This window comes from Temnothorax longispinosus, chromosome 5 (assembly GCF_030848805.1).
Source record: "Temnothorax longispinosus isolate EJ_2023e chromosome 5, Tlon_JGU_v1, whole genome shotgun sequence".
Classification (NCBI taxonomy): Eukaryota; Metazoa; Arthropoda; class Insecta; order Hymenoptera; family Formicidae; genus Temnothorax; species Temnothorax longispinosus.
This window is the reverse complement of record NC_092362.1, coordinates 5,446,098-5,465,342: the sequence shown is the minus strand read 5'-3', so window position 1 is coordinate 5,465,342 and position 19,245 is coordinate 5,446,098. Positions and strand designations below refer to the sequence as shown.

General features: G+C 34.7%; 1 protein-coding gene and 1 long non-coding RNA gene across 3 annotated transcripts in view; one reads left to right on the top strand and one right to left on the bottom strand.

The window, feature by feature from the left end:
• The window catches only part of LOC139813878 (uncharacterized), a 186,272-nt gene that overhangs the window by 11,011 nt on the left and 156,016 nt on the right, over positions 1-19,245 (bottom strand). The window lies entirely within an intron of this gene.
• On the top strand, positions 2,629-7,543 carry Spds (Spermidine Synthase). Of its 2 annotated transcripts, none has more exons than XM_071778833.1 (6): positions 2,629-2,649; positions 5,590-5,763; positions 5,924-6,044; positions 6,429-6,675; positions 6,820-7,049; positions 7,307-7,543. In XM_071778833.1, the coding sequence occupies exons 2-6, from the start codon at positions 5,633-5,635 to the stop codon at positions 7,445-7,447; spliced, it is 870 nt and encodes a 289-aa protein (XP_071634934.1). In that variant the 5' UTR covers positions 2,629-2,649; positions 5,590-5,632; the 3' UTR covers positions 7,448-7,543. The 2 variants fall into 2 exon arrangements, with proteins under 2 accessions (XP_071634934.1, XP_071634933.1); XM_071778832.1 differs by lacking the exon at positions 2,629-2,649 and adding an exon at positions 2,982-3,071.

Here is a 19,245-nt window from a genome sequence, read left to right as displayed (position 1 = left end):
TATAGTATATAATATATGTATATACATATTTAAAATTTAGTTATTAAGATCTCGATAAGTTATTGGATCTCGTCTAACGAAGGGATAAATTAATTTAAAAATACTGAGATAAACCATAATATAATATTATAGTTGTATATTAACTGCATAGTAAAGATAGTAAAAGGGAGAATTATGTAAGGAGTGAAATAAATAAATAAAGAAAATTTTTTAACCGTTTATCATTAATTAATGTTTCTTTCTTGTTTGACGTTGAGAAATGAGAAATTTGCACAAACATAAATGTATTTGTCTTTGCGAGATGAGTAATCTCGTACGAATTGCGGATTTCGTTCGAAATAATATACGGTGTCTTAGCTGTACGAGTATTGAAGGCGGCGATGGGGAAACGTTCAAACAGATGCGGCAACACATGCAAACGGTTGTGAGGTATTCTAGCGAAAGCAAGACATAACTAACTTCGAAACTACGCGACTAGCAATAGCAATCCCTCTCGGATCCTTGATTTCCATAGTCTGGAGTCTGGACTTCTGTAGCTATACACACGCCACTGATTCAGCAATCAGGATACAATACTTTCGCCAAAAGGGTCACATGATTTGATAGGTATATTCTCACTTTGTTTTACGTATTCACCTAATTGATCCCGAAATCCAATATTTATAAGAGTTTTCTTTTTGAAGCGCAAGCATCAGTTTGCGATTTTATAAGCCGATCTCGACAAATAACCAATTAGTTTTATTTAATTTTAATATACTTTATTAATAATGAGACGGTTGCTATTTCAAAGATTATTTAAAAATTTGATATCGATTTATTAATAATGGTAAAAATTGTTAATGCGATTACATGTAATAATTAATAATGTAATAATATTATAATATAGATGTGTATTTTAAGCAAAATAAATATTTGTGATATTGATAAACGTATATAATTTCAATCAATTTTTTATGTTATTTAATATAAGTTTAATTATTTAAAACCCCTTATTTACGAAGTTTTTTGTAATATAAACTTTATATATTTATATATCATTTTTATCTTTCGTGTTATTGATTTTTATATTTCGTGATATTGATTTTAAAATAGATGGTAAGGTAAAATATTGTGTTAATTTTACCTTGAAAAGTTTATCGTCAGACGGAATTGCAGTTTTCTATTGTAACAATACCAATAATAGTAGGGAGCAAAATACAAGAATGCAGAAATTTGACTGAAAAATATCATATGCTGCTATTATTCAAAATTATTAACCGCGGTAAATTTTTGTTAATTAAAACATAATTTTCCTGTTACATTTAAGAAAAGGTAGTAAACAGGTTGATTTCAGTTTTCTATTCTCTCAAAGATTTCAATGAGTTGAAAAAAGGAAAAATTGAAAAGATAAAAGTATATTTTAATTAAAAAATTGTTTTAACCCTTATAGACGGTAACATTGGTTCACAAGATAATGAATATTAAGTTTAAAAAATAAATATATAAAAATTATAGAAGAAATCTCACGCAAAAGAACTGTTATCTTAATATATACATTAACAACGAATCATCATTTTTATAATAAGTAAAAAGCAGATATATAATCGTTGCTTATTAATTATTTATTTTTTCGAAAAGTTAATATTGGAAACCGGTACGAAAATGTGGTTGTTGGTAACATGTAATCTCGTAGAATTATTTTCTTGAAAAGATAAGATTTTAAATGTTAAACAAGTGATGGACTGTGTGTATCTTGCTTTTCTCTCTCTTATAAATTAATGATAAGACTTTACTGTCTCTGTTTTTACTCTTTAAAATTATGTATAGCTCAGCACACCTATCTCCTGAGGGTTAATAGACGTAGTAAACCCCCGAGGATAACGGGAGAAAACCAACAAGATCGATGGTCGGTGACTATAGTGAAGCTTCCTGGGGTGTGCATAAATTGGTTCGAAATTAGCCGTATATAAATACATATTCAATCCATTAGACACCCTAAATAAACAAGAAAAAAATAACAAAAACTATTGTAGAAGGATTAGAAAGACTAGACCTTTTTTTCCTCTCAAGACGTCCCTAGTAACATATGAATTGAACAATGGAACATATAAGCCTGTAATTTTGAATAGCCTGAGGGGGGAATAATTTTTTCTTTTAAAGAAGTAATCTTGGATTTTCTCTTTCTTTTTATTGTGTTTTCTTTCGGTCTGCTTTTGTTTGCTATTATTAAATTTTGGTGGAAGCCGATTTGTTAGATTGTAATATTCGTGCTCTTTCAAAACGTTCCTGTGCATCAACATCAACTTTCACTTGAGAAAAAAAGCTTGACCTCCGCTTGAATTTTATACCTGAGCTGAGTATTGAGACTACCTGAGTGACATACCATACTGACAGAGTATATATATTAGGGTCTTAATTTATAATATTGATTAAATTCAAAATTCAAAGAAGCAGGTAGTGCCGAGAAAATCTTCTGCTTTACTTCGAGAGAAGAATTTGTACCTTCAGTCTCTCACAGTCTATCTCGTCGGCAGCACGCACGACATCCATTTCTTCCAGCAAAGTATAAAGTTCAAGAATGTTATTTGTGGATTAAAGGACCGTTCATATCGGACGTAGTGATTCGAACCTAGAGAAAAATATTCTCCAGCGAGATCTTCGCACATCACGGTAGGTGATTTTCGGTGTTACATAACTGATTTGATAATTAATGGTGCATTAATAATATCTTATATATATGATCAGTGGTATAAATGGATAAATACGTTTCTTAAATATTACAGTAAAATTAAAAAGAAATTATCCCTGACTAAATACCAACGCATTCCAGTAAATCGTAAAAATCGTAAAAAACTGTAAATCATAAAAATATATGTAATGAAAAATTGCGCTGTGTCGTAGCGAGACACGGTATCTTCATCTAGTGTGAATAAATCTTTATGGACCTCATTACATTATCGGGCGGTGTGTTAGTGACGATAAACCTATCTAAACAGTCGAGTCAGTTATAAAGAGAAACCACCAGACTACACGCGCCTTCGTCTCAGTTTGAGCTAAGCTTTCTTCGAGCGAGCTACCTACGACTGTCATAGGTAAACCATCGTTGCATGCTTAGAAAAGTGGATATTTTGAATAGAAAAGTGGACTATGTTTTAAGAAAATGTGACACAAGACAAATTAAAAACGTATAGAATGTTTGTTGTAATATTGTTATATTGCTAATAGACGAAAGTCGTAGTAACTAACGGGTTATATCTGTACAACGCAGAATGGACAGATACGACATTTCTGGACAGCTTATCGTATAATTGTTAATTTGTGAGTTTTAAACGCGTTACAGTAATATATTGAATCACGCGTCGATTATTATTTATAATTTTTTACTGTAGTTTGAATTTACTTCAGTAAAAACTTTATCTAAAGCTAGAATGCTATTTTACATATTTAAACTGATATTGATATAATCACATTGATCAATATATCAATATTTTTGTAATTAAGCGTCATTAAGTGTTTGAAAAGCCTCTCATTATATATTGATAAGAAATCAGTATTACGAAACACACTTATCATCTTAACTCCTGATAAGTTTCAACATTTTGACATTTTGCTTCTCTTTAACGTAGTAACGATATATCATATTGAATGCTAAAAATAATGAATATATAATTAACAATAAGTAAGATAGCGTTGCAAAAATATATAAAATATATAAAAATCACTAAGAAACATAATATTAGGCTAAATAATAATAATAATGGTTATAAGATTTTTGTATAATTTGTTATTTGTGTATGTATATGCACAAGTCTTTTATTTTGTGAATTTGTAATATAATATTAATTATTATATCACAAATTTTAAAAAATATAATAAATAGGATATGTGTTAGAAAAAAAGTTCAGATGAATGATACAAGATGAATAATATTCATTAGTGAATTAAAAAATGCCAAGTGAAGTCACAGATCAATTAGAAAAGCGACTTTTGTCTTTAGTGAAACAAGCTGTTTGTTTCTATTGATTGAAAGTGATGTTAAGGAGTATATAAGTATAGAGCAACGGATTATCTTATACACATTCTTATTCTGCCGTTCACAAAAGGTGTTTTACAAAGTTTTCTTCTATTTCTAAACATGCTTCGTATCCTTATATCACGAAAATAAGTGATTGAATTCTGTATATAATATAATTGTGTATACCCGTGTGCATATGTACACAGCTTTATCGCGAACAATATACGTAACAGATATACGAGAGAATAACCAATAGTGACAAACAGCTAAAACAATTGGAAATAAAAAACAAACAAAAATTTTATCTGCAAACTATCGATGTTACTAGTTTTGTTTAGAGTGTGATTTTCTCTGAATTTTTTATAACTGTAACCAAACGAGCGATTATTTTAAATAATACTGTGAATAATTTGTGCAAATAGTTTTATATTTTTTATCAATATTTGATAAAAGATATTATTGATATTGGAATATATTAAATAATTTGAATATCGATTCCGATGAAACTGCTAGCGCTATATGGGAGACATTAAACGAAATGTGCTGCGTAAAAAGCAGAGTGCGGGACGTTATCCGGAAGAAGATTCACTTATATGTCTATTTTGATGAATAATTTGTGGCAAGCCGCACCCATCTTTTCTCTCGTTCAATGGTCTCATCTTCCCTTAATTGGAGTCATTGAAGAAATAATTTAGAATGCTCATATATGAACGTCATTGCAATACTTGTGTATCTTATGATACCGCTTTGAGTAATAATTTAAAAATGCATGACAGAAACCAAACATGGAAGATTGCATTTATCAAGAATTACTGCATTCAATGTTTTACACCTCTCCTTCTAAAACTACAGCGCATTATCATCTCCATATTGTTATCTTATTTGCATTTTATATTGTATACTATATTTCTATCAAGAATTATACGCTCTGTATTACAAAGATTATGGGATTCTTTATATTAATAATCGAGCAATTTTATTAAATACCTAATATGGAATAACATAAGTCCGAGGAGTAAGTAAAAACGTAGAAGATTTTATTGCTAATTGTAATCGAATCTATTACATCACTGGGTGTTTTGAAATTTCTGGAACATTATCTGGTGGCATCCTATTCATTGCTTACATTATTGCTGCTTTGTTCACTGTAAATCACCCGAAATGCATCGATTCTCCCATTCGGTATTTTGTCATTATCCATCACAAATCCATCATTGATGACAAGGTAATCAATTTGTTATTAAGCGGAATAATTTACAGATTGAGCGAAACTACTCGCAAGTGGGATTTAGTGGGATCATTAAATATTACGAACAGATCTCTTGCCTGATGGCATTTGCTACGACATGGCATAAAATACGCATTGTGTTAAGAAGCTTTTTTCTCTGTGTAATATAAGTTAAGAGCGAAAAGTTATATCGTGTACTCAAGCAGCAACGTGAATGCTAAATGTTTGAAGTACATTATTGATCACTCGACGTAGTTTTTAATTAACATGTGCCCTCTAGTTTTACTGCCATTTGCAAGCATGTAATGTTTGCTTCAACTTTATATTTCGTACTGTTTTTACATTGTTGAACTTTTTTTTTACGCAGAGCACACTTCAGCTAAACATAATCAGACGCGAACTTCACCAACATGGATAGCATGAAATCAGGTTGGTTCAGCGAATTGAACGACCTCTGGCCCGGCGTTGCACTCTCACTGGAAGTGGAGGAAATCCTGCATTCCGAACGCTCTCAGTACCAAGACATCTTAGTAGTAAAAACGTAAGTATTTCTTCATCGACAATGCAAAATCGTTAAATGTATACGTTTATGAGACAAGTTTTTAAAATATTAAGAATTGAATGAATTAAGAATTTACATTAAGAACTAAAAGGCATTAAATGTCAATGATTTCTTGAATATAAAGATGTTATATTTGCAGAAAATCACACGGCAAGGCTTTAATGCTCGACGGCGTGATCCAATGTACGGAGAACGATGAATGGTCCTATCACGAGATGATATCGTATTTATCGCTATGCAGTCATCCAAAACCTCAGCATGTAAGTGTGTAACGACTGATATATTATACATCACTTATAATAATTATATTAAGTTTTAGATTTACACCTACTTATTTAAATTTTCTGGATTTATATTGTGTATTGTATTTAATATAGAAATATTATATTATATAGGCTTTTTTTTATTAAATTTACTTTTAATAGTTAATTTAATAAAAAAACAGCCATAAATTCTATTCTTATGGTGATAAAATATAGATAATTATATGCCTATTGGTCAATAATAAATTCTTAATAAATTTTTTAGTTAAATATGTAGATATTAAATATTATGTATTATTAATGCTTTAAGTTCTGTTTAAATCTTGCATGAAATTATCTTTAGGAAAATACAGATAACTCGAAATTTCTGCCAAATAACAGGTTCTGATAGTCGGAGGTGGTGATGGTGGGGCTGCCCGAGAAGTCTCGAAACACCCAGATGTCGAACGCGTCACGCTAGTGGACATCGACGACCGAGTTATCGAAGTGTGCAAACAATATTTGCCTCGTTTGAGTTTGGGTCTTAATAATCCTAAAGTAAATGTTTCCGTTGGCGACGGTTTCGAATTTCTAAGGCATCATCGTGGAGAATTCGATGTCATTATCACTGACAGTAGCGATCCCGTAGGTAAGTGTTGCAAAACTTTGTATCAATTGCTAGGTTTCAATAAGGTTCTCTTTGTATTAAAAAAATAGTTTTTTTTTTCAAGATATTAGGAAGATATTATTTACTATAGAAATATAATATTGGCAATTTTTATGTTCTGTTTAGGTCCCGCCGAGAATCTCTTTAAACAATCATATTATGAATTGCTGAAGGCTGCGTTGAAACCTGGTGGAATCATTGCTAGCCAGGCTGGCACAGCGTGGATGAACTTGGACCAAGTGCATAGCACATTTCAACATTGTAAGGCTGTATTTCCTGTCGCTGCCTACGCGATAACGGCTGTACCGACTTACCCCACGGGTCAAATAGGTTTCGTTCTTGGCAGCTTAGATAATGTTAGTATTAGACATAATATATAATAATAGTAGAAACTTTATGTGTGTGTGTGTGTGTGTGTGTATATGTGTGTATAAATTTCATATATTTTCTCAATTTAATATTTTAAATGTGACAATAATCTAAATATTTGTATTATTGAAAAAAAGTTCTTTTTATCAGAGAGACAATTATAAATTATATTTGTTTTTAAACTAAATTTTTCCACAAAATGTATTCAATATCTTAATAGCTCCAATTTCTTTTTTTTTTTTAGCAAACAAATTTGGCAGAACCGGTGAGGGTATTCAGTGATGAGGATCTCGAGCGTATGTCAATAAAATATTATAATGATAAGGTACATCGGGCTGCTTTTGTCTTACCGAGATTCGTGGATAAGGCTTTGCGAGGTGCTTAAAATATTAGCGAAATATGTAGCGATATTTATTCGAAACTTATTTGTGTGTAAATAATACTCGACATTTTGTGACATAATAAAATAATTAAAAATAAATTGCAAATATGGTGTCTTTTATTAATTATATCTTTATATCTTGAATTATTTATCTATATTGTATATAAATACAAGTACTTACTTAAACTTATCTTGAAGAAAATGCAAAACAAACGAAATCATTTTTTATATATTTGTTAATAAATTTTCTTGATAAGTATAATCAAGAAACACAAACATCCGGGAAATCTGCGAAATTCAGAACGTGGTTAGATGGGTCAGACAGAGAAAGAGAAAATGGAACGAACACGTACACAAGGATGCAAGACGACAGAATCGCAAAGATCGCTAGAGATGGAAAGCCCCACTCCAGAGGCGTCCCCCGGGAAGACCCCCAAAATGTTGGATGGATAGCTGGACGTCAACTTCACAGGAGGAGCAATAGTTGGAAAAACAGGCTTGGTCTATTTCAAGAAGAAGAAGAAGAAAAAGAAGAAAAAGAAGAAGATAAATAATCTATAGGTATTTTATATTTCGTAGATATGTATGTCATGCGGTATATTCTATACTTCTACGAAACAGCATTCGTGTGTGCAAAAAATTGATAACGTTAATTAGTGTTCTTTTGATTTTTATATCTTGCCAATAGAATAAGTAGTTCATTTTTTATCAGCAGTAGATAATACTAAACAAGATAAAGAGTTTGATTTTTTAAATGGAAATAGTATCATGAAAATAGATATTTCTAAATTGTACAATGTAGTAAGTGAAATGAATTATGAAATTGTGAAATATATGTTGTTTTCATGTGCCATATGGTAACTACACAAAAATATGTCGGACTGCTTAACCAGTTATTGTTAATATGCCGACGGATGTAAAATCTTATGGCAAGATTTGATATTAACGCGACACAATAAAAAATCAATTAAATCAAATAAATTATGTGTTTTATAAACATAAAATGTTTTGCTTTTTGTTGTATTCTTTTCTAAAATATAGCAAAATAATCGATGATCATTTGTATTGATAGTAACACTGTAAAAATTACAGTTTATTCGACATTAAAAAATTGCAATAATTATTCTCTTTCTGCTTTTATCTTTTGATCTTTAAAGAGAAAAAAATATTATATTTATATTAGAGACGTATCAGTTCCTTTCTCCTTTAAAAAGTTGCTCCGAGTAATCTTAGCACGAAGTAATCTCGTTCTAAATTTGTAATGCGGTTCTAACTTACTCCTTATATAAAACTTTAGATTAAAACTTCAAAGAGATGAAAAATAAAAAAAATAAAACAAAATGATAAGACTTGTCTTTGAATTGAAATAAAAAGATAAAGCTTCAAAAGACCAAGTTTTCTTTTTTTAAATACAGTTAAATTAAATTAAATTTACCTATGCGAATAACGTTAAATTGTTACGTTACTCGACTACGTCACTTAAAGTAAAGTAAGTAAAAATCTTGTCGATTATTCATATTTAAAATACAAAATTATTCGTAGCATCGCGTGAGATGTCTAGAATGATGATGTAATCGCGGAATATCGCAGTCTCTCGTTAATCCAGGAGGCTCTCTATCGAGCTCATCTTATAATTCCTACAAACGCGTGCGGGGACGATGATGCACTCTCGCCGCTATCAGCGGCGCTCGCGGAATAACGCGATAATCAGCATATTCATGAATTAGCCGCGTGGGTTAAATCGGTCAGACAGTGAATATCTCAAAGTAAAATGAAGCAAGAATATAGGCAACGGACGGCCGGACGGGCGGGCGGGCGGTCGACACGTTCGAGAATCTCGGTGAAACCCTCTGTAAACATCCGATCTGCGGATTTTATTAATGGGGCCGGGAACCGGGAAGGGGACGGAAGATCGTGGGACGTATTCTATGGGACGGATTCGCATTTCCGAGGGTCTGCGCTCGGAATACGAAGCGAAAAGAGCCCGGGCAGCCCTTTGATCCGACGCAATCTTCCCTCGTGCGCGGCTGAAGGTTCGAGATTGAAAGGATATTTAGCGCTTCCTCCGGAAGTGCATTCTGCTCGACACACGCTCGCTCCTCCGGGAGCGCATTCACTCGTACGCATTCGCTCGGCGCGTTAGAGGCGGCGAGATTAAAGAAGCCGTATGCCTCAGGTGTTCATCGGCTCGGTCGCGGTGATTGCATCGGGTGACATTATGCGCGCGTTGCGCCAGCCAGGGTCTTGTCGCTTCGCGAAGCTACTCGGGCGAGGGATGAAACGTTGTACGTACGTTAAATTTGTGAGACGGGCGGACGGGACGTTTGCACGTATGCGTGCACGCTTGCGTCGCATGCAGCTTCGCCGCGAGTTACTCGAGACCCGCTTCGGTGGGCGATCGATTTTTTTGGACATCCGACGCTTTCGATTCCCGCACGCTGCCCGACACAGTGGAATATCGGGATATAGGTCAGACGTCTATATCGTTAGTGATATAGATCACGAGAGGACGCACTGCGTGCGGCTTTTTCCGCACTCTGATTGGAATTATCTCGCTGCATTCGCGTCGTTCGTAAAATCAGCGAACTCACGGTCGGAACCGTCAATAGAATTAGTATAGAAAAAAAAAAAAAATTTAATCCGTTGGTCAACGCGCAGAAATCATTAATTATATTGTTACGTGTGCAGTTATCGTTATGAAATTACAGCGTACTCTCTTTGTCTGGTTTTAGCCTCACTCTTTTGTTTGATACCGTTTTTACCTTAATGTTCCACGTTACGTATGACGGATAAAAAAAAAGGGACGGCTTACGCTTACGCAACAGGCAGCGAGTGATAGCCAGCACCGTTTTGCCCGACAAATGGTATAACACGAATGGCGTGGTACGCATCACACAGTAACAAAGTTATCGTATTTGTCCTGAACTCCAAGCAACTTGTCACGTGTGTTTGGGAACGGATGCTGCGTGTCAATATTGCTAACATTGGCCGATCATTATATGCAGATTGGCGCGAGTTACACATGCTGCATTCATCCATGAAATTTGATTACGCCAATACAAATATCGCCCATTGCTACTGTACCGTACAAAATACGCGACCGCGGTCGTGCGTGCGTCTTTGATGACATGTATAATCGTGTGATTTAACATTATAAAAACGGGATCAATATACTTGTTAATAAACGGCTTTTATCTTATTATCTTTTATTCTTATATGCGCATTTTTACATTCGTGTTATCAGCAGGGAAATATTGTTAGATTCTTTTTAACTCGCATCGTGCAATCTTCGCAAAATCAGGCTGACGAAGCGTAACACAATCCCTTCGTAAGTACATAACGTAATAACATAACATAATTATATGACGGAATCGGGGTTCTAACTAATATAGTGATTTATTGGACCAAGTTTAATTAGAGCAACTCCGCGCGCAGTCGTTATTTCAGGGGAGCTTGGTGGATCGTTAACTACGCTTAATCTCCCCAAACGATTCCTCTTCGATGTTCCTGATTGCGTTTCGTAAGTCGCAAGTCTGACCATCTGTCAGTATGATATTGCCGAACGAAGCAACATACCACACGCTCGTGAGATTCATAAATTATTGTTCTCTCAAAGATTGAAAAGTCAGTTTACACACATAAATCACGTAGATCAGTTTTCTTCCAGCACTGATATTGTGCGCTAATCTCTTTCCATTTCTTAAAATGTTCGCAAAACTTTTTCTGTATTTTTGATAATTTACTTATAACAAATTCTAATTGCACTGTTAAATTATTTAATAATATTAAGAAGTGACAACAAAGAAAGCAAAAATAAGCGAATATATTGCGCAAGAGTGTATAATATCCTTTGTCTTTAATATATTTAATTGTCAAATTTGAGGAAAATTTCTAACCCAACGTTTTTCTTGTTATTACGCATATCAAACTTTTTTAATAAAATGTGCAAGTATTAAAGTGGCTACGTAATCGACGTCGGCTTTTTTTTATCGTACATCGTTTATATCAAATAGAGAAAGAAAAATGATGTTTCAATGTTTTTTGCAAAACACTGTTTCACGAGCAATTTGTAAGTTTAGAGACGTGACGGAAGATTATGAAGTGATTTTCGAACGAGAGAGTCTCAGGGAAAGTCTGGAATATTCTGACGAAGGTGAGGAGAGAAACTTTCCTATTCATTTTAAGTTCTATTACGGCGCACCGAGGTCATAACATCCCTTGTAACTTTTCAGATCGCACAATGCGCGTCCAGGGTACCCGCCGAATTTATTCACCGTAATATTTCCTGGCTGTGAGAAACTTTGCCCTATGATCCATGATTGGCAACGGTGTATTAAGAATAACTACGATAATGTTGCTGCACAATAATTTTACATTAAAATGTTGCGAGAAACGGTAAGAAGCAGATATATTGAAGCATCGAGAGAAGCGAACTAATATCAAAAATTGGAAAAAAATTCTCGTCTTAATTCAGAGAGTATGTAATTTAATAATACAATAATTTGCAATGGATTTTCAATTTTCCATCGCAGATTGGTTGTATTAGTTCAGCGATTGTAATTTTCTCCGAAGAACATCTTTCGACAGATGTTCGTGCGACAATTTCGGTGTCCTTAATTATTTGCGCTATCTGCTAACGTAATCGAATTGGAAATTGTCAGTCGGTTAGCAATAAATCAGCAGCCACCGATTGAGATCGGGCTAAGATCATTATATGCTGGCCATATTGAGCTGAAACACTTGGCCGATCCATTTCTGGGTTAATGAATTACCGATGAAACGGCAAATCGACACCGCTGCGGGGAACTACACGTCAAGATCGATACCTCCGCGAGACCGAAACTCCCGCGCAATCACGAAATTCCAGGCGAAACGACGGCGGAAACGCGTTGCAACTGCGTCTGATAAACATACTTGCACATACTAAAATCGCGATCACCCTCGAAAAATCCGCGAAAGGAATTTTTCATAGCCGGGCCTCTGCATCACGCGCGTCATCCGATTTTGATGGATGGATTTTCGGGTTGACGAAGATTTTACGGATATATATGAAAGCCGCTAAAATCCGTGAAGCGTCGATCAATTTCACGGTGTTAAGAGGAAAGGGTTCAGATTGAGAGCCTTTAAGCGCGCCAAGCCGTGGTGCCACCGGGATCTTATCCATATGCTAAGAATTGTCGAAGATCGCCAGAGTGTTTAATGGGTGGATTACGCCATTCAATAAGATGTAATTTGCCTTTTTTTGTTGCCTTTATTTGAAGTGATAAAACGAGACAATCTTAAGGTTTCATTGCTCCAAGTCGCATTTAAAAAATATGATAAAAAGATACCGTTGAGATTCGCGAAAAACGTTGCATGCATATACTCGTATATATTAATGTTGTTTTCTGGAAGGATAAATAAAAAATATTCTAAGATGTGTAAGTGAAAGATATCTCAGCAGAGATATCTAGAATTGTTATTGATCCGCACTTTTCAACGGCAGAGTACGCGGGGGCACGATACGCGTACGGATTCCATTACGTACAGCCAATAAACGCAAATAAGTGATAATCGATTTAGCGGCGGTCAGTGGCGTCGCCTGTTCAATGCCTTGCATGCGGGAAATATTAACCGAGACATAGAACCGAATACTGGCCGTGTCAAGATTTAGTTAACAGCTAACAAGCACTCTCCGCGCGCTCTAAATTTAGATACTCCCGCGTAGCGATTGACCGTTATCAGAACCGCCGTGCATTATCGATGCACGCAAGCCATCCTCGATGCACATGACGCGATGAATATGTTATTAATCTGTACCGTTGTGCTATATCGTGCGCTCTCTCGTTGAGGAGCAATCACATATTAAACTTAAAGCCGTCCGGCTAAGCACTGAGAATAGATCTGCATTCTAATTTACGTCATTCACGGAAAATCGAGATACGTCGAAATCGACGTCCTGTCTTCTCCACTTTGACTGAACGCGAATAGTTTAATTAAGATCGATCGCGCACAATGCACTATGCAAACACAGTTCGCTTGACGAATTGTTTACAGATGGCACATGAGAATAATGTTGCGCTGTACCTGCCGATATCCTTAACAATGACCGATGATTGTAGCCAGATTGCGCGAGTTAGGAACACATTGCGCAAAACCGTCAACTGTCGTTACGACAACGCAAGTATTGACCGTTACTACAATAAGTTACTATCACCGCGGCATGCTAAACCGTGGATAAATTTTCAAATAAATTATTGTCAGGTTTATTATTATACACGAGTAAATAATCGAATAATTGTACGTCTACATTATTAATAAGAATATAAAAGTCAAGTCAGTCGAAATATATGTCAATATTGATTTCTATGCATTATCGTACATTTATAAGTACATTGGTTTATCGGTAAAATATTGTAATTTATAATTTCAAATATTATAATTTACAATTCCTTAATTTTAGATAATTTTATTTTAGCATGTCAAGTTAAATCGATTGCTCTTATTTGTTGATCCATGATTAAGATAAGAAAATATGTACTATTTTGCAAATCTTTACTATCGTACCACTGAGATTGACGATGCACATATTTGCAGTTTCGCTCGCTTGTTTATTTATGTGGCTTAATGACGATAGTTTAATCAAGAACACCCGCCTCACCACATGAACAGTATAAGCGATGAATTACCAAGGCTGTACCTTCCTCAAGGCTATCTGTAAATTGTAGCGGGATACGTGGGATGTGGGATTAACTAAATGAGGATATCTCAAGGGAGGATTAAGTGACTGTCTGTGCGCGGTCGTAAGCGAGGGCATTAAGATTTTCGATTAATGTTATCCCGTCGATTTGGGAGTTACATATAAACGTACATATATACGTACATATATATACATTTAAAAAAGCAAAGATATATTATTGATTCGTCTGCCGAATCAATTTTGATCCTTAAGAAATTTAGAGAATCAAAGATTGCTCATCCAAAAATTACACTTATAAAACTGTAATTTGTTTCATTAGCGTGTAATTAATTTCTTGCAGGTTTTTTTCATTATAATGCTACGCAATCAGCTTCTTTAATATTCAAATTGCATAGTCCGTCATAAAAATTCTTTGTCACAAATACTGTTACTCTGCGTGTGTGAAACAGAATGAAAAACACCACAATTTGGACATATTGTACGCAATACAATTAACGATTTAAGTTGAAATATGCAATCAACTGATTGCTCGATTGCTTTCATCGGTTGCGGAATCCACTAAATTTGTTTTAAACATCACGAGTTCTGAACTGCATGACTAATATAATACATAATTTGTATAAGAGAAAATTTGCGTGATTTTGAAATAATTTGTAAGGTGAAAAAAGGCAGCTTGGGTTATGTGTACGAGGATAAGCGGGTGGTTTCGTTTGCAGCTATTCTTCACCAGACGTGGCTGGTCTGTGCAAACACACACGCCGGAGACAAAATCCATGAATATGCAAGCTCGATCTAGCGGCGCTGTTCATTTCTGAATATCCGATGAATTTACGGGCGTATGTTTTCCCTGCATCGCTCACGACTGTCTCGATGGAACCGCGGCGACCGCGATTAGAACGAGAGCGGGGCGAACGACGGCGCGCGGCGGTTTCACGAGTGTGCTGACCCGTTCTGCAGAGCGCAGCGAATACCCGAACAGCCTCGTACGTCTGTGCTGAAGCTTGGAGTCGCGGAAGATACTGACGGGAACAGTGACGTCGTTCAAATGAATGACAAATATGATACAACGCAATATGAAAATTTTAGGGACTTCTCCATCTCGGTCCTTTCCCTGCCATTATGACATACATATCGTTTGTAACACGCAAATGAAAATAGAACGCTCAATGTTATCGTCTCAATTTTAGCAAGCATTTTAGAATTGTTCGTGATTTACGATTGTCGCGATGAAAATGATATTTAATAAAGGATATATGAAAAAATTAGAAGATTTATATTATGTCAAAGACAGATGGAAGATTTATATTATATTGAAGCACTTTACTTCAGCTTATCTTTACGCGTATGTTTTAAAAAACCGTTTATATGCAGTATTGATTTTCAATTGTTTTTGCAGCTTTTGAAGTAGCCCATTGCACAATTTGTCCTTGTTTTATTTTAGCAGTTTGTTAGTTTTCCTCCGTTTTCCTGCACTTCTGCAACACGAGATAACCGGCGCGGCGGGCGTATCTCTAGCGCGGGCGGGCCCGATCGTATGCCCCTTCTATTACATATCGACGTATTTTCCCATAGCACAAAGTGCGGAGAAACGAAAGTGGAATACGTGGGAAGAAATGAGTTTATTTAAGCGTGAGTAAACGCCCCGCTTGCTGCGCAAGCACGAGTCGGTATCGACAGACCCGGTATACCGGGATAAGTATCGACGCGGAATTTCAAAAACGCATGACGGTAGAATCTCCTCAGATTCCCCGGGTAGACGAATATCCGTGGTGTTCCGCTTTATTGAAAGACGGCACATGTCTCACGAGTTTGCGATGCCTGCAACGAGCCGTGAAAATGCGCGGTCTATCCTGACGGGGTATGACTTCCGTTGTGTAAAACCTCAGCACCGAAGATCTAACGCCAAGATGAAACGATCTAGCTCTAAATGATAAGGTGACTTCGATCAAATTTTAATTAAGTTAATTGTAGCTTAATTAACTTATCAAGCAATATTTATTTTAATTATATAGAATTATATCTATTTTGTTAATATAATTATTAATCTTTTGGTCTTTAACATATGGAAATAAAAATTAAATTAGAAAATAAATTAAATTCGAAACTTTACTTAAAAGCAATTCTGTTAATTAATCGTAGGTTAAGTCAGTTAAAGTTTAGTTGCCATAAAAAGTGACAGAATAGGCACAGATAAATTATTGTAAATAATTACAATAAATACAAATAATTCGAAATATAAATTCAGAAAGAAATAACGTATCATTTAACATTATATTAATAATTGCTTTAATTTTTATTAATTATTTGCTTAAAACTTTATATTTAATTTCAGCTAATTGTCAGTTTACCATTGCAGGATTCATTCTTTTCTTTCATATCTCACGAAGTACAAGCAAAAATGCACGTTCATGCTTCGTTTTCTTTTTACTTTTGGAAACGTGTGGAATTGAAAGAATTAAATCAGAATTTGCAAACATCTTCCATTCGAAATTTGTTCACAACAGATACTACGCCAGCTCGTGAGAGTAATGGATGATACTTTTTGCATGTTATAAAAAGTGTCCAAGACGTAGTACGTCATACGTCAATATTTACACCGGAATGGTGAGAAAAGTATAAACAAAGTGATTTGTTAAAAAAAAAGAAATAACATTTAGACAACAATCATACACGCGTAGTTCAGATATTTAAATTAACATTTTATTTTTGCCTATTTTTGCTTTACCTGACAGAGAAATTTGAGATAAAATAATGTCAAAGTTTTCTTTACTTGTTGCCGTCTATACATCACTCCAGAAGAAGCGAAATGTTTACTTTTTATTTAATATACTGTCACTTCAAGTATATTAATGCTGAGGTAATAACTTAGTTCAAGTTTTAAACAATACCAATTATTCAAATTTTAGATGCTTTCTTTCATACCGCGGTTATTGATCGCGCTATGTATATTAATCGATTATCAATACAGCGTACATGGCGAAAGACATACAGACCGCGTAGCAATTAATATTTCAGAACGTAAATTCTGCGAAATGTATCAATGATCGGAAAGTACAGCGAGATTGACAGCAGCTTTCCGTTTATAATGGAAATATATCTACGTTAATGGATTCGGGCACACCATATATTATTAATGGCAGCTTTTCGGTGATTATCACCAATCACCAATTACAATTACGTCCTATTTGATTATAAATGCAAAAGGATTACAACTGAATCTAGTTTCTCCATATCGACTGACCGCGCTCACATCACTGGCTGCTAGTATAATACATTAACTTCGAAGTAAATTGTGTTTATCCAGGCATTTGATCCAGGCCCCCCACGGTAATATGCGCGACATATAGTAATTATAACTTTATTAATCTAGGTGGTCAATCATGGGATAATTGTTAGCACAATATCCCCGGATGTTCGTATACGGTACTGAAACTCGATCATTTTGAACAGATTGCAAGCATCTCCTGACTCCTAACTTTGAGAATAGACCCCCATTCATGTACGCGGAGTGAGAAACTGACTTGAGACAGAGTAAACTAGAAGCGCTGATTTGAAGTCTTTAGCACGTTCTGCTACTAGTCTTTAGCTTAATGCAACTATATAACATGTATAGTTTTTCTCCTCTCCTTCCGTTTAAGTAGAAGGGAACAAAAAGCGAGAAAAATTCATTCCTTATAATATAATTTACAATTCTATTATACATTATTAAATAACGTATGTAATTTTATGCGTCCAATATTTATTTGTTTAATTACTTTAACTGAATTGCTAACTGTTAACATGTTAAACTTAAAAAAATCCATAATGTGGCTTTTAAACTTTCCAAAGCGCATATATCGCTTTATATCGGTACTTGCTTTACATTAATGCATGCATCTTGCAATTTATCATCATTAATTTTTTATTATACACATCAGTCTTCGGAGAAATTCGATTATCGTAAAGCGACTTATGGGCATTTAATACTCGCGTTGCGCCCAGTGAATTCGTAATCCATCTAATATGTCGTATCGTATATGCAACGATATGTAAATGAGCAATCGTCGGCGTTGAAGCAAACGTGTGGGATTTCTGCATGAGATAATGTACCGCTAAATGTGCATCAACGTTGATTACAGCCTGCACAATGAGCAAACTGTTTTGCATAATTAATTTCGTTTCGCAATGACAATAAACGATTTTTTAATACTAACCTGCTTATTCCGCGCCATTTAATCGTAAGATATGAAACATTTTACGGCGCTTCATTGCGCCAATGAATTGCGTTTACTGACTAACGGGGAATCGCTCGAACAAGAACGGTCAAATCATGTGGAATTATATTATACATATTCGATCATTTATTTGCGTCATTTACGAACGTCCGTGTGTTACATCCAATTCTTGGTTCGACGTGCTGTAATAATCGATTAAACGCTAATCAGTCCAACATACCAACGGATCGACAGATAAATAAACACGTAAATAGCTTTTCTCTGCTAACGTGACCACATCAGAGAGTTTGAGAAATTCCGAATAGTAAAATCGAACAAATTGTATCGATGTCAATTCTATTCGTAAATATCATTTACATCAATTTGTAAAATTACGGCTCATCAGTACGATTTCTAGTCTTTTATCTATCAATCCAATATCTCTTCGGTGAAACGACGATTTATCTTTGAAATTGTTCAAACGGTATACACAAATCGGAAAAGCAAATCAAAAATATATATGTACAAAGTTACTGCACTTGTCAAAAATCCATTTATTTGCATACTTAAAATCAACATCGGAAAAACATCTGTATTTCGAGCCAAGGAAAACGTTATGTGACTTAATTTATAATTTTATGGCAGATCGCAAGATCCGCAGATTACTTTTAAATATTAAAAGAGACTGTAAAGAAACCTGTTCTTTGAAAATTTCTCGTTTTACTCACTATCTTCGATTTAGGCAGTTTACATCGTGACTACCTTGTAGAGATTGCCAAACAAAGGAATAAGTAAATAGCTTTTCCTTTGAAGTAAATATGGGATGTTGAGACGTGAACGCGCCTGCCGCTGCTACGAAAATGATAAACCGATATACGCATATATCTCTATATACAGTATAGACGTTCTGGGGATGTAGTGCACAAACG